Raw genomic sequence first — 15,637 nt, forward strand, 5'->3', positions numbered from 1 at the left:
CTCCTCTTGACTCTGTAGCCAATCATCTTCAATATTCTCCTCTTCTGACCAATTAGAAATTGATGTCTCTTAAGGAAGGGGCCGCCGGGCATATCCCAAAAGTCAGTTGAGCATTTTTCTCCATCTCCATGGGCATGGAAGCCCTCTCATCACCAGGTTACATCACTTGTCATGTAAAAAACATGAGCCAATTCGGTCCTAATGTTTTAGCAAACTAAGAAAAACAATACCCTACAACTTTTAACACCTAAGATACTCAAACAGAATTACAGTCCAGACTTCCGCGTCACACAGTCTGGTCACTGAATGACTGCAGCGAAAACTGGGCAGGAGTGGGCTGGAAAAGTCCCTTCTTCCAATCACCTGATTGGTCCTCATGTTTGCCAGTCAAATGGAAAGGGGTGGGGCCACGCTAAACGTAAGGACCGCTTCTCCTTGCGTCATCATAACGCGACGAAAACGGAAGCGCGAAAGGGGCGGGACTAAACGGGAACCTTGGCAGCAGTTGGGGAGGTGTCATGGCTGCTCCTGTGGGGCTGGCGGGGCACCCCCGAGGCATTGACAAGAACCCGGATCAAAGCAGCAGCTTTTACCGCGAGGTTCTGGTTGGTTTCCTCAGCTCTCTCCGCACCCTGACAGGGCAGGTAAATAACGGCAGCGTTATCCGTATCTCTCTCTGTCTCTCTCTGTCTCTCTTCCCCTCTCTCCCTCCCTCTCTCCTTTCCTTTCCTTTCCTTTTCCCTCTCTTTACTCTTCTCCCTTTCTTCTCTTGTTTACACGGTTGACTGAGGCTCTGCTACGTCAACTGGGTTGACGAAGCTTGGGGACTTTGAGGATTCCTGCCCCAAGCACGAGAGAATTAGGGTTCCAGCAGGATTGCTCTGCTACATCTATCTGCCTGCTTACATTTTTCCTAGCATTCATCTTGCGGGGTCACTTTCAGTGATTCCCATTCCCGCTCCTCCCCGACCCCCCCCAAAAAAAAAATAGAGAGAGAGAGAGAGAAAGGGAAGGGGGGGGGAGAAAGCAGCTAGCGAAGAAGTCGGAGGAGGAACTGTCCGGCAGGGGAAGCTGGCCTGGCCGGAGGAAAGGCAGATAAGCCCCCTCCCTCCTTGGGACTGCCCAAAGCCCGGGGAGCTCAGGATCCGAAATCATTCTTGTTTCTTCTGAGATGGAAAAAAGGTTCACTAACCACTTGTACAGAGAAAGAATCTGGAGACAGAAGATCCCTCTCCGTTTGGGAAATTTTATTCCCCCACTATTTTTGTTACTTGATATAATGAATAGTAGTTTTGTTTTACGTTTTTTCCCTAGTGGGTCATACCACGTTTATTTAAAAAAAAATAAAGAAAAAAAATAACTTACATACTCCGATCATGAGACTAGGCTAATTTTGATGTCTCCTGGGTGTAGTTAAGTCGAAGTGGGTAATGAAGACCACTTAATCGCGGTATTTGGCAATAATTTTTATTTCTTCTATAAAATGCAAAATTAAAAGCTGGTTATTTATTTACATTTTTAAGACTAATGTTTCAAAGAAAAATTTTAAGTACTTTTTGTACCGATCTGTTCACTACCTATTTAGAGATCTTGGCGTATTTTAAGTATGGTATATGGTCTAAATAGAAATTTGACATCAGTAAATTTTTTGGTTAGTGACCTCTCTCTCCCCTTCCCCCCAATCTCATTAGCATAGAAAACATCTTAGCTGTTAAAAAACAAAAAGGTCTCCTAGGTACTGGGCCTGATAACAGTTGCTTTAATAATCTTATAGGCACTTAACTGTGTGATAGGCTAAGTTCATTAACAATAAATCTAAGATTTGTGATGGTAGCTTTATTCTTCTGATTGTTTTTGCAAGTGTGTTTGTCTGTGGTAAGGAAAAAAAAAACGCGCTTTTCCTTTTAGCCATCCCTGTTGAGACAGTTTGTGATATTCAGCCAAATTTGGAGCAGTTATTTGTAGAAATTATTAAGCAGCATGCGAATTCAGACCGTTTTTTCAAGACTTGGTAGTTATATTTTTTAAGTATTCGAAAGGATATGACTTGAAAAAGGTCTTTATTTTAAATGTTAACTTTTTAGGCCTTAAGCTTACCCGTTCTAACTTCCTTTAAACAAAAGGGGGAAAAAAAAGCAAAGCAGTTGGAGCTTGGTATCATGAATTAGGAGGGAGATAAATATAAAATTACATGAAATAATGTCATAGTCATTTACAAATGAGATAGCTTTTTTCCCATGATAGGTTGAGTTTTAAAAAGAAAGTTCGTGAAGTGAATTAAATGAAAGTTTTCACATTGCAGATTTTTTCAAAGGCATATTTCCTGCAGATTATATTTTTATGTGTGCTTTTCCAAACTCTAGGTTCAGGTATAGTCACATGAGTAAAATTTACATAATATATGTCGCTGTCAGATGTGTAAATATTATTACTTACATCTGTCACAGAGAAGATGATATCAGTCAAAAACCAAAATTAGTTCAGTTTGATGGTTAATCAAAATACTGACCACATTGATAATTATCTGTCTTTTTGAGGTATTATTTAGAGATTCGAATAAAAGCAAAAGTATTTATAGTGTCACTTTAGTTCATTATTTGCCTTCGCAAGAAGCTAAATCATAAAATTTGCATGATCATCTTTGCTTAAGGTTAGGGTTTATGATCTTAATTCTTGATATTGTTTGATAGGGAACACAGTATTATTAAATGTTTTAATGTACATGCTCACTCAAGTCATGGATGTTCCTAATTTTTAACTTTATAGTTTGCTCCTGTTGGCCCTTTGACTGTTTTTCATTTGTTTTGAACTTGAATATTTTAGCACTGTATTATTAATTTCTCTGCAGAATGGCAAAAAAAAAAAATGGTCCTATCAAGGAAGGGCTAATAAAGGTTTTGGAGTCAGTCAGTTCTTACATGTTCTGTGATACCAGATGTTTAAATTAATCTTCCTAATATTGAAGGTTATAGTGAATGTTCATTTTTTTTAGTTGAAATGAAATTACCCCTATATTTGAATGAAGGAGCACATGGGGTTTTTTTTAGATTCTTTTTTTAATGAAAACAATTGCATGCAATTGAAATCTTAATACTTTTATAATAAATCAAAATTACTATAACCTTTATTCTCTACAATAATTTAATTTGCAGTTCATAGATTCATAACCAAGTAAGGTGCTTATATTTACTGTAATCAGATTTGTTGGTAAAGTCTACAAATACGACAATTCAGTGAATATATTATATTAAAGATTTGTTAGCCTATGAAATCTATTTATGTGACTTTTTAGAAAATACACATTGAGATTAATTGAGGCATTGTCATTGCCTCATATATCTTTCTATATCTCAGAAATAGACTTTTAAAAGTTAGAATCAGAATCTAAATAACTAGTGTTTTGCACATCATGATATTCTTCCATTTATAAAAGAATCATTTTGAATTGTTTCACAATGGGTTTTTTTTTTACATTTTATCTACTCTATATGAACTCATGAAGGATTTGTAATACTGTCTTTTATAAAAATTAAATTGTTGCAAAAGTAATTATGCAAACCAATTACGTTTTTTAAAATTGGCATTGCGGTACTTTTTATGCTAGCATATAATGTAAAATTGTTTTTGGTTACTTTTCATAAATGTTACATACCCACCATAGATATATTTCTTATGAGATATACCTTAATATAGTTAAGCATTTATCCATTTATCCATTTATCCCATTTATCGGGCTTTATTTGAACAAGGAATCCATTCCATCTACAAATGTATAGTTGTATTCAGAAGAGTTAAATCATATTTCATTTTTCCCTTTAATGCTCAAATAAATCATGGTTTGGGTAATTTTTTTTGAGAAATTGCTTTTTTTTAATGTCATTATATATAGGTTTCATAACCTATATATTTGATTTACAAAGATAAAAGTTTGGTGGAGAAGGCAGTCAATGGAAGTATGATTCAGATAGCAACAGAAGACAAATAATATATAATAGATATATTTAGCTAACTTAAAGTGATGTGCATGTTAGAAACTCACTCTGATTTGGGTGGATTTCAGTATGAGGAAAGTCCACCTTCAGCCCAATCCAAGGGGTTTAGGGACTAAAGTACCCAAAGTATCTTATTGTAAGGCAATTTCACCTATAAGACAGTCCTGTGACATAGAACTTAACCCCTTTAGGGTGTGAGATGCCTGTTCTTTTATCAAAATATTCAAGATTCTAATACCTTCTAAAATGGGAATTTATTACTTTTTAGCTAAAGATTAAAAGGTTGATAACTTTGAGTAAGATAGGTATATGTATTGCTCTGTAAAAATCCTATTTTTTGTGATAGCACATGTGTACAATATAATGGTGTAATTTTTGTGATGGTGCTGTTTTGCCCTTTTGAAGCTTAACCTTGGAGATGATGTGGTGAAAATTACAATCGATTGGAACAAGCTTCAGAGCCTCTCAGCACTCCAGCCAGCATTGCTCTTTAGTGCTCTTGAACAACATGTTTTATATTTTCAGGTAAATATCTTGTTGGACACATTAACTTGACTGTGAGAATAGAATCTAATTGTAGTAAAATTACAAGCTTATAACATTTCAATTATTTTTAGCTTAACACTATTAATACAAGGTTACAGATAGGTTCCAGACAGTTGTAAGACTAGCCCAATAACTGATGGGGTTATGAAGATTGAATGAATCCATCTCTATTCAATTCTAGACCTGCATTGTAAATTCAGTACAGTTTCATCTATGGTGGGTTATAATTAAGCAATAAGACACGGCAGGTGTGTGTCATGCTATGATAATGATTCCATGCCTTGGGTGAGTTTGGAGGCTCATGGAGTGCTTTCAGTGGTTTAAGAAGTGGCATTATCTCAGCATGACACATCCTGCAGTGTCTATTGCAATTAAACATTTTCAGCTTAGTTTTTTAAAAGAAAGTAATTTCTATGTTATTGTCTCATCTTAGTAAATAGCCAGTTACTATATTATCTGATAATTTTCCTTAACAGTTTTTATAGCATCCTTTTTATCAGAAATAGACATTAAACTGTTAGATGTATAGTAGTATTGTGTTTTTTGAGTGCATCACTTCTCTACATGAACAGTATGGTAACCTTTCTGACTTCTAATCAGATGACTCTATATTCGTAATTGTATAAATTTTCATATAGAAAATTCAAATTGTATAGTGTTAAATGGAGAACTGTTTTGGATTATTCACTTTAGTAGCATTAAAATGTGTGATAGATTACAAAAAAAGTTAATATGACATAGGAAACAAAAGAATAACTGAAAGAAGTATGACTTTGAAAAGTGTTTTTATTTAAACTGGAATATATATTAATATTCATCTCTTCCTTTACTTCAAGGATTTTATGCTAAAATCCAACTACTTCATGTTGGGAGTAATAGTTATTGGGAGGGAGGAGGAAAATAGGTAATATAATTTATGCTATACATTAGGTTTGATATATTTTTTCTCATGTTAGTGATACGTGTTCATTTTCTGCTATGTTGAAAGAAACTTCTTTCATTTTGTGACCTAAGGAGATAACCTACCATGACAGGAAAAGCATAAGTGTTTAGTATAACACCTATATATTTCATGTCTGTGTTCTCTCCTACACTTTGACCAACTGCAGTTTCAAGTGGAGAATCTCTAGTGATGTAGTGATAATGCAGGGCTTTACTGAGTAAGAGCACTGGCTCTCATGTTAAGGAGGAAAAATACTAAGCCTTAGTGTTCTGAGTAGGCATTTGAATGACATGTTAATTAAGTGACATTGGTGCCAGAGGCTGAGCCTTTGATTTGGCACAAAATAACAGGGTGATTCCTTCAAAGACAGTTTTAGATTTCTTAAGTTTCTCACAAATCTATGACAATGATGATAATCATGGCAGCACAAAACTACAAATTGTCCTATGTAGTCAAATTTATAAATGCCAAAATACTAAATTTAAATTTAATAGCTTTAAAAAATTGAATTTAAGTAGGAATTTTAGTTAAAATTATAACTATTTTAATCTTGGTCAGTTTAAACACCCATCAAATTCGCTCATGTGTTTTTTTTTTTTTTAGCCTTTTTTAGAAAGACTTCAGTGCCTGATTAAAGAGGAAAATATAACTGCCATTGAAGAGGCAGATAAAACAAAATCAGTCAACAAAAATGATTCAAAACTATGCCCCGATGATAACCTACATGCAGAAGAAAAATACAAAGATTGTGGTTTGGGAATTCTTAAAGACAAGCAAATTAACTTTGATCCGGAAGTAGTCCAGATAAAAGCTGGAAAAGCAGAAGTAAGCATAGGTGTTTTTTGTCTTCAATTTAAAAGTTGTCTTTAAAAACTTGAAATTGTTTCAACTATATATGTACATATGAACTTGTTACCTGCAGATTGACAGAAGAATATCGGCATTCATTGAACGAAAGCAAGCTGAGATCAATGAAAACAATGTCAGGGAATTTTGTAATGTAATTGATTGTAATCAAGGTAAATATCCAGCCAGAATTTAATCTCCAGGTAATTTTATTTATTTAGAGGTACTTTTATTCTCTTTTTTAAATTTCTTAGCTCTTAAAAATCTGTAAAATCAAGAATTCATTTTTGTTTATTTTAGCACCAATTGTAAAGATTTTTCTTCTTGCTTAGTAACACAATGTTTTGCAAAACTGAAAACTCTGTTATTAAGATGACCAAGCTTGGCTACAGACTTGGGAAAATGTATCTCCTGCCATTAAAGAGGTGGGAAACTATTGGTGTAGAATATTATATATACTCTCAGATTATGGTTGTTTTGTTGATTTGCTTTCCTGATGTTTTTTTCATTCTTTTTTGGATATGGGGTGTAAGTAAGGTTGTCTTTAGAAATAAATGTGATGCAAATACAAAAGATATCCCTAAAAATAAATTTTAAAATAGGCTATTTTCAGAAATGTTTTGAGGACTATGCCGTGGTAAATGCTTCTTCAGTATTAAGAATGAAGCAGAGTAGGCTATTGTAGTAGCAGTTTTTAGATGAATAATCATATTGTTGTTTCTCTTTCAAGAATAGTGCAAATTTTATAAATTAAAGTAAAGACTACAGCTTTGATTTTTTAAGATTGGGAGGGGAAAGGGCTTGGCCCTAATAGTGAGATGGAAACTAGCTATCTAAATTTCACGACTGTAAATAGTGTTACTTTAAATTGCTTCTTCCAGGACATTAAATGAACTTAGAGAAGAGGTAGTGTTCCTCAAAAAAGTGAGAAGTTGATTTTTGGGCTTTTTTTTTTTTTCAACTTGAAAGTATGATATTTTGTGTTGTGCTCTGTCAGTTGATTGCAGAAATGCTTGTCATGGATTTTTCTTCTTTTATTGCACTAGGGTGTATATTTTGCCACAGAATGTAAAATGTTGGGAAGCACTGACATAGCTCATTGTTAGTTATCACAGCGATCATTAGAGCACAAGTTATCATTAGAAAAATATATGAAGAATTCATTCTCCAAATGCTTCCTTTTTCCTGTCAAATCCCTTGGCTAATTAACAGAAACATTCATGCATCAGATAAGATAGGCAATAATACTTCTCTCCTTTAGGTTCCTATTTAATAATTTATATTGATTCAGCTTTTCCTATTATAAGCACTGTGTAGAGACATTTACGTGATTATATATGTGTGTGTATATACACATAAATAATATGTGTTTATATGTACATAAAAATGAAAATATATACGTGTGTGTGTTTGCATGTCTGTGTGTGTGTGTGTGTCTGTGTGTGTGTGTCTGTGTCTGTGTGTGTTTGTGTTGGAAAAGGAAATGGCAAACTACTCAAGCGTCTTTGCCAAGAAAACCCCAACTGGGATCACGAAGAGTTGGACACAACTGAAATGACTGAACGGCAGTGTGTGTGCGCGTGTGTGTGTGTGCGCACACTTAGCATGGTAGGCCCTTAATAATAAGTGTATGTTGGTATAGGTATATATTTATAGATACATAACATAAATGTATACATATCTTTTGCAGTAGCATTTTTTTTAAAACAGTAGATACAGTGCATTTACAAAATCTCATCAGCAAACTTTAGCAATTCATCTGCAGCATATGAGAGAGTATTTGTTGAGGGAAGAGAAACATGTGTCCTTAATATAATTTTTCTGTTCTCTGTATTAACTCTTAAATATAAATATACAGGGAATAGAAGTTGACAGAAGTTGAAATATTTAACACGACCCCTCGATCCATAGAGTCCCTGAACTTAGACATTCACCATAATATGCATACTTAAATTGTTTTGTGTCACCCAACAGGCATTTTACCATCTTAGCTCTGGTAGAGAATGAACTTTTATTATTGTTGTTGTTTTTTATCCCCATGACTCTTTCCATTGTCCCAGGCTACCTCCCATTTTTTGCGTTGGCTATGAGAAATACTTTAACTAGGACAGTATAAATGCATCTTAACAATTTGTATTCACTAATACTTATCCATTTATTTTTATAAAAGTTATTTTTAAAAAAATCATTAATGAGAAATAGGGTTTTTCTTTAAATTTCTAATATAAAAGGAAGTAGGGGCCAGCCTTAGGGCCTAGACGACTTTACGTCCTGCCTCTAACTTTTGTTCTATGATCATGGGCAAGTCACATAAACCTTCAACAGCCCAGCTAACTTCCAGAAACCGTGAATTACGATGCCAACTGCATTGGTCAAAGTTTCCACATCCCAAGATCCGTATACTGATGACACCTTTGATTTTAAAAATCATGGGTCTGTACCCACCTTCACCTAAAAAAGAACATTAACCTTCTATCCATTTTGCAAAGTTTTTTAACAGTCTAAGAATGGGAATGGTCCAGGAAGTCAACCGATATTCTTTGATTCTAGTAGTTGTTTTGTTTTATAGCTTTTCTTCTGCCAGTAGCTTTTTACCTTTTTTGGTCTCATGATGATTTGTAGCTGGCAATGTGGCATTATGGCTAGAGAGCCAGCCTTGGAATTAAGAAGACCTGATTTCAAGTTCTTTTTGATAAATACTCTCTGTGTGACCCTGAGCAAGTCACTTTATCTCTTATTGACTCTGGCAACTCTCTGAAGAGTATAATATAAATGGCAGAGCAAGTGTTAATATTCATTGGTAGAAGATCTTTTTTAACAACTTCTTACTCTTAATGAAATCACCAGTCCAATACAAAAGCAAAAATTGCCTCCCAGTCTAAGTCTGTGCTTAGAGTTACATTTATGGTGTTTTTACCTGGCCTAGTTGAAATAAAAGTCCCAAGGTGAGTTCTAATCTGTTTGAAAATTTCAGGAGAAAGGCTTTCTTCTGTGGTTAAAGGATTTTTGTATATAGTCTTCTCTTACATCTCTTTTCCTGTGATACAGCTCTTAGAAAGAATAAGGGATGTTTTAAATTTTTATAGCTAATCTTTTTTAATTCTCAATGCCAGTAAATATAAAAGATACTAAATATTTTTAAAAAGCCGAATCAGTAGAATTAGTTCTGTTTTGGAATAGAAGGAATAAAATTTCTGACACTGAGGAATAAAATGCTCTCCTATTAGGGAGTTAGGTATTTTTTATGGACTTCATTCTTCTGCTGTAGCATTGGCTGTTTTGAAAGTGTAACATCGATTAAATAATATCATTTCACATGACCCAAGATTCGCATATGAAACTAAATATTTGAGACACTTTACAAAAACTTTTTCTGTTCATGATATACTAAAATTACCTAGGAAGTTATAGGTATGATAAAACTTTAACTCTGATTTGTTCTTGTTTGGTAGTGTTTTATATTTCAGTATTTAGAAAGAACTCTATTTTCCTATAAATATGAGATACTTGGGAAACTATAAAACTCTGCACTTCGTAAGTGACTATTTGAGATCATCGTACTTTTCTGAATTTTCCGTAGAGAACAGCTGTGCAAGGACTGATGCTGTTTTTACCCCTTATCCAGGGTTTAAAAGTCACATCAAGGGTAAGTAACCTTATAATTCAAGTCACTTAACTGCTGTTTGCCTCAGTTCACTTAACTATAAAACAGGGATAATGATAACATCTACCCCACAGGGTTTTGAAGATGAAATGAAATTATATTTATAAAGCTCTTAGCACAGCACCTGGCATATAGTAGGTATTTAATAAATAAAGAATTTCTTTTTAAAACATCAGCAAAACTTGTGCTAATCAAGACTATGTGCTTAATAATGTAATGCTTCCTTCTTTAGTTTCAAATCTTGACAGTTTTTTTTCTTTTTAAGCAAAACTTTTGGCTTTTTTTATACTTGTATTTGAGAGTGGTGGGAGCATGGGCATAGATGGTCTTTTAAAAAGATCAAAAAATATTATTTGGGAGCTCATGATTTTAAAGAGTCTATAAATATCATATTATATATAAAAATAAAAATTTCTTGGCAATTTAGTTTCTAGAGTTGTGAATACTTATGGCCCACAAACTAGAACTGAAGGAGCACAGGGAGCTGGTCATAAAATTAATAACATGCTTCGTGACTGTGGGAACCAGGCTGTAGAGGAAAGGCTGCAAAATATTGAAGCTCATTTGCGTTTACATACAGGTGAGTGTGCTATTTTAATGGGTATTTTTTTTATCTGCAAAATATTAAATTAAATTCCAGTGTTTATTCCTTTTTGGTTCAGGAAAGCACTATGGACCTGAAATGGTGAAAAGGAATGATATTCTTATGCTGAAGGGAAAAGTCTTCTCTTGTCTCAAATTGTGATTTAAGATGATCTTGTAAACTGTTATAATCTTGTCAACACTCAAATTAAAAAAAAAAAAAAGAAATTCTTCCAAGTGTGAATTACAAACTAAAAAAAAGATACCTGCTAAAATTCTAGTAGGCCAGTCAGTTGTGCCTCTTAAATTTCTTTTAAAAAAAAATAATTAAAAGGTCAAAATGAAGTCGTGAGAATACTTAAAGGCTTTCTACTCCAACTCTAAAAGTAGATGATAAAAAGTGTTTATTAAAGATGTTTTGTACTCTTTGTGTACTGAAATGATTCATTCATGACTATAACATAAATTGTGGTTTTTAACTTCTCTTCCTCAGAGAGCTTTTACTAAAGTCTTAATTATGTAACACCTCTTTATTCTGGAGCATGAGGACTATAGTGTACCAGGTTAAAAGTGAAGTTCTCAAAAAGTTTACATATTTAATAATAATTCTCCTTGGAGAAGATTTTGTGCTTCCACAGAAAATTTTCTAGATTAATTATTTTAAGTTTTTGCCTAACTATAAACTTGAAATTTGTATGGTCTTAGTTGTCTTCCATTCTTCCTGAATTACTCAGTAAAAGGGTTTTCTGCATTGGTATAGGGAAAATATTCTGAGTAATTCTGATAAAAATGTGGCAAATACTAGAGAAAATGAAAATTGAAAAATATTTGATAAGTTGGCTCTGCTGTTCCATATGATAGTAGTAACTGGATTTTCTTTATCCGAAACAACTAATGGCCTGCTCAAAAATCATATTAAAACTCCCCTCGAACAGCATGGAAAATATAAAGTACATGCTAAGCACCAGGAACTCTTGACAGCTAGTATAATGTAGTGTTTTGAAAAGGGTAGATGTAGTATGATAGACCCCGAAGTACATATTTCTAGAAGTAAAAAAAAATTTCTTGTACTTCATTTTTTATGGCTGAGATACAAATTAGTCAATAGACTTTACCAGGTCAATTTTATAAAAATCTTTTACAGTGTGTTTTAAAAGTCAATAACATAAATCATTTTAGAAAGTTTACAATTTCAGATTTTTTAAAAATTTTCTTTAGGTGGTCCAGTACCTAGAGATATTTATCAGAGAATTAAAAAACTTGAGGATAAAATCTTGGAATTGGAAGGCATTTCCCCTGAATATTTTCAATCTGTTGTAAGTAAAATTCACTTTCTTATTTATTGTGTCTTATGCTTATATCACATCCAATAACATCTATAAAGCTTAGTACATAGTGAGTTTTTAAGGCTTAGCATATGAGTCCTTGATAAATGCTTGTTCCCTCCATTCCACCTCCTTCACTCTCCGTTTCCTTCCCCCCAAAACACAAAAATCTGATTTTGTTTTGACAGCATCTTGTTTATTACCCAGTTAGTATTTTGTAAACTAGAAGTCCTAAGCTAATTTTCCTTAGCATTTTTTAGTTATTTTTCTTGCTTTTCTGAAAATGTTATATGAAGTTGTTAAAAGTTGTACATATCTGAACTTAGAATAATGAAAAGGTAACATTTTTCTAGGTTAATCTTGTTCTTGAAACTTTGGTGTCTGAGAAATTCTGATGAAGTGACCGAAAACAATATTTTGAATATAGCAACCACTTAGAAATTATAGTGTTTTTCTTCTGAGAAATTTTGCCTACTGAGTAAAACCACATTCCTTCACTTGGCATTTGAGGTCTTATAAAAACTTACTTCTAATCCCCGCCTTTTATTGATTTTTTTTTTGCCAGCTTTTTCTTACTCTTCCTCTGTATTCTAATCAAACTGGATTATTTACCTTTATTCAAAAACTACTCATATTTTTCTGCCTTTAACACTTTTTACTCATGCTTGCAGTGCCTTTATTGACATTCTATTTCCATCCTCTTAAGCCCCAAACATATGTTAAAGCCTCATTTAAAGCCTCCCTTCCTCACCTTTAAAATTATTTCTTCCTCATTCTTTATATTCTTCTTTATATTTTTGTATTCTGTTTATACATCTATATTTTAATTTGTATAATATTTTTCTGTTTACGTGTAGCGTATATTATCTCATTTGGATCAGAAACACTACGAGGGCAAGACTGTTAACTATTTGTGTGTTTTCTGGAGTGCCTAACTTGATGATGTGTAGAAAACATTTCAGAAATGTTTGAATGAATCACTGTTTTTTGTACTATTGTCTGACATTTTCCTTCTGAGCATCTTCAATTAATTTACCTCCTCACTCTGTTTCATTTGTTGTTCATTCTTTCAGTCATGTCTGGTTCTTTGTTATCCCTGTGGACCATATAGTCTATGGGGTTTTCTTGGCAGAAATACTGGAGTGGTTTGCCATTTCCTTTCTCCAGTGGTTTAACAGTGATTTGCCCAGGGTAACACAGCTAATAAGTTCCTGAAGCTGGATTTGAACTCAGGTCTTCCTCACTCCAGAGGTACTTGGTGTCTTTTAATCATCTCCTCACTGTATTGCTAATCTGCCTTCACCTTCCAAGAGTCTTTCACCTACCAAGAAACTTTCCTTTGCCTTTAGGATCATGTACAGTTTTATAATAAAACAAGCCCTTCAAATCTAAAATAAACTTTTTACCAAGCTCATACTACATGTGCTAAATATTAAAGCTACAAAGAGGTATAAAAAAACCACTCTCAGTGAACTTAGAATTTAGTTAGTTTGACTAGACTTGGAAGGATCTCACTGTTGTGAATCCCTCCTTCATTTGTAAGGATCCCAGTGAGTCCTCTGATTTTTATTCGTGTTCTCCCATAAATCCTTTTCAGAGGATCCACCCACTCTAAGTGAGGATCTTCCTATAGATCTCTTAATATTGTGTCAATTTCAGTGGAGCACACACTGTTCTCTCTTGTTAGTGACCAGGCTTCCTCTATTTCCAGTCAGACATTTCTCTGATGGTATGCTTTCTACCACATCTTCTCTTTTTCTGATAATGTTGCAACCTTCTCATTCCCACCGTAGGCTTTTCCCATGGGTTATAGGTCACCCAAACTTTAATGCTTTGAACATTTAGTATTCTATGACTAACAGTAGAAGAGCATCACCAGAATATTCATGTGAAAAGATTGGTCTTGTTTCAGGCAGAAGCTTGGGATCATTAAAAGCACTGCACAGTTTTCCAGAGGCCATCTTTCCTGCAGCGTTTGTCCAATACATATGTACTGATGGACCAGCTTTATAGTTTATTCATCCAGTAACACATTATTGTCTGAATTCTTATATTTTTTTTCCCCTTTGTGAATAGTTAGCTTATTTTCTTTAAGATGTATATATAGGAAAATCAGCATATCCTTATTGACTTTATTTCAAATACTTAAGTAATAATAAGATATGTGACTTTCTCTAAGTATTTGATATCCTCTCATCTTTCAAATATCTTAAGAATTAATTTCTTGAAATTAGTTTCTGAAAATTGTGTTTGCTCCAGCACAGTGTTCTCTTCTTTGTCTTATTTTGCTTCAGTTTTTCTTCCCATTTTTCTTTTCTTTAGTGAAATCACTACTTCATATCAAGCACTGTGGTGTCAGAATCCAAATGTGGTGACTTCACTATCATTTGTGGGAAAAACTTGTTTTAGAAATCTTGACAGATTTTTTCCATTTTTCCTCTGTTACACATCTTACAGTTTTATCCTTATTCCTTCAGGATGCTGTGCTTCATTTAATTTAATTTCTTATTAAGTCTTCTCTGGACTAGTTTTGCTTCCATTGATCCTATTCTTTAAAAAAGCATTTTGTTGATATCTTTTGTTCTTACATCACCTACATTTCCCACTCTATCCGTCCTCCTATGTCTCTTCCACTTCTTCTCAGAGAGTCATCCCTTGTAAATAAGGAAAAAAGAATTTTTAAATTCTGCAAAGCTAACAGCATATTTTAAAAAAATTGTCATTACATATCGTGTTCTGCACCCATGTTCTCTCACCTCTGCAGAAAAGCAAGAGGGTTTTCTTCTCATATCTCTTCTTCAGAGCCAAACTTAGTGATTAAAATTTCATCAAAGGGCATCTACTTTGTTTCTGGGTTTTTGTTTTTTTTTTTTGCTACCATGGAAATTGCAGCCATAAAAATTTTGGTGTATAGGGAGCCCTCCTTTTTGTCATTGAGCTCCTTCCTTCCCTTTATTGTTACAGTTTTTATAAGGTGATACCATGCATTATTTTCTACTATCCTTCTTTTCTCAGTTTTCAAATAAGTATTACCTTTGGCTATCATATCTTCCTTCTTGGAAAGGGTCGTAGATCCTAGGATTATTGATCTAGATTTTGAAAAGACCTCAGAGGCCATCTAGTCCAGCCTCCTCATTTGACAGGTGAAAAAACTGCAGCTGAGGGAGTCTAATTGATTTGTTCATGGTCACACAGATCATGAGTAACAGAGGTGGGATTAGAACCTAAGTCTTCTGAGTCCAGAGCCAGTACTCTTTACACTACACTACATTGTTTTCTGGACATTGTGATTTTTTTTTTTTTGGTCTCTGTGGCGGTTGAGTTACATTTGTTAAAAAGAAATGGTTAAAATATTTGCATAATATCTGTTCTTTTGTCCATTTTTTTCAGTGTCACCAGTTTATTTAACTAGGTTATGTTGGAGATAGCTTAATTACACAGCATATCTTTCTCTTTCATCTGTAAAATTTGCCTATGCTGCTCAGCATATATTAATTTGCATATGTGTTATGAATAGGGAGACAGGAGAGATGCCTAATGTTAATTTTCTTTTTGAGAAACATTTAACATTTTGAATCCTAAATGAACTGTACAAGTGAATTTACCACTGGGAGTTAGGATAACTATTAAATGATTCATGAAAGAAGTAGGATTTTGTTGTCCTTGAAGGAAAGACTTAAAATTGAAGAAGAAAGAGAGAATGACTTGAGCAAAAGTGCAGAGAACAGGGCTAAATATT

General features: G+C 33.7%; 1 protein-coding gene across 2 annotated transcripts in view; it reads left to right on the forward strand.

The window, feature by feature from the left end:
* The first annotated feature begins 480 nt into the window (after positions 1-480).
* Positions 481-15,637, forward strand: part of LOC118840893 (MAP3K12 binding inhibitory protein 1) — a 33,607-nt gene continuing 18,450 nt past the window's right edge. Inside the window, exons 1-7 of one of the 2 annotated variants that reach the window (XM_036748260.1) lie at positions 481-644; positions 4,398-4,517; positions 6,085-6,306; positions 6,404-6,500; positions 9,908-9,973; positions 10,419-10,571; positions 11,792-11,889. In XM_036748260.1, the coding sequence (XP_036604155.1) occupies positions 519-644; positions 4,398-4,517; positions 6,085-6,306; positions 6,404-6,500; positions 9,908-9,973; positions 10,419-10,571; positions 11,792-11,889 (882 nt within the window). In that variant the 5' untranslated portion in view covers positions 481-518. The remainder of the gene's footprint in view (positions 645-4,397; positions 4,518-6,084; positions 6,307-6,403; positions 6,501-9,907; positions 9,974-10,418; positions 10,572-11,791; positions 11,890-15,637) is intronic. The other variant, XM_036748261.1, reaches the window with a different exon arrangement.

Source organism: Trichosurus vulpecula, chromosome 3, assembly GCF_011100635.1.
Source record: "Trichosurus vulpecula isolate mTriVul1 chromosome 3, mTriVul1.pri, whole genome shotgun sequence".
Taxonomy (NCBI): Eukaryota; Metazoa; Chordata; class Mammalia; order Diprotodontia; family Phalangeridae; genus Trichosurus; species Trichosurus vulpecula.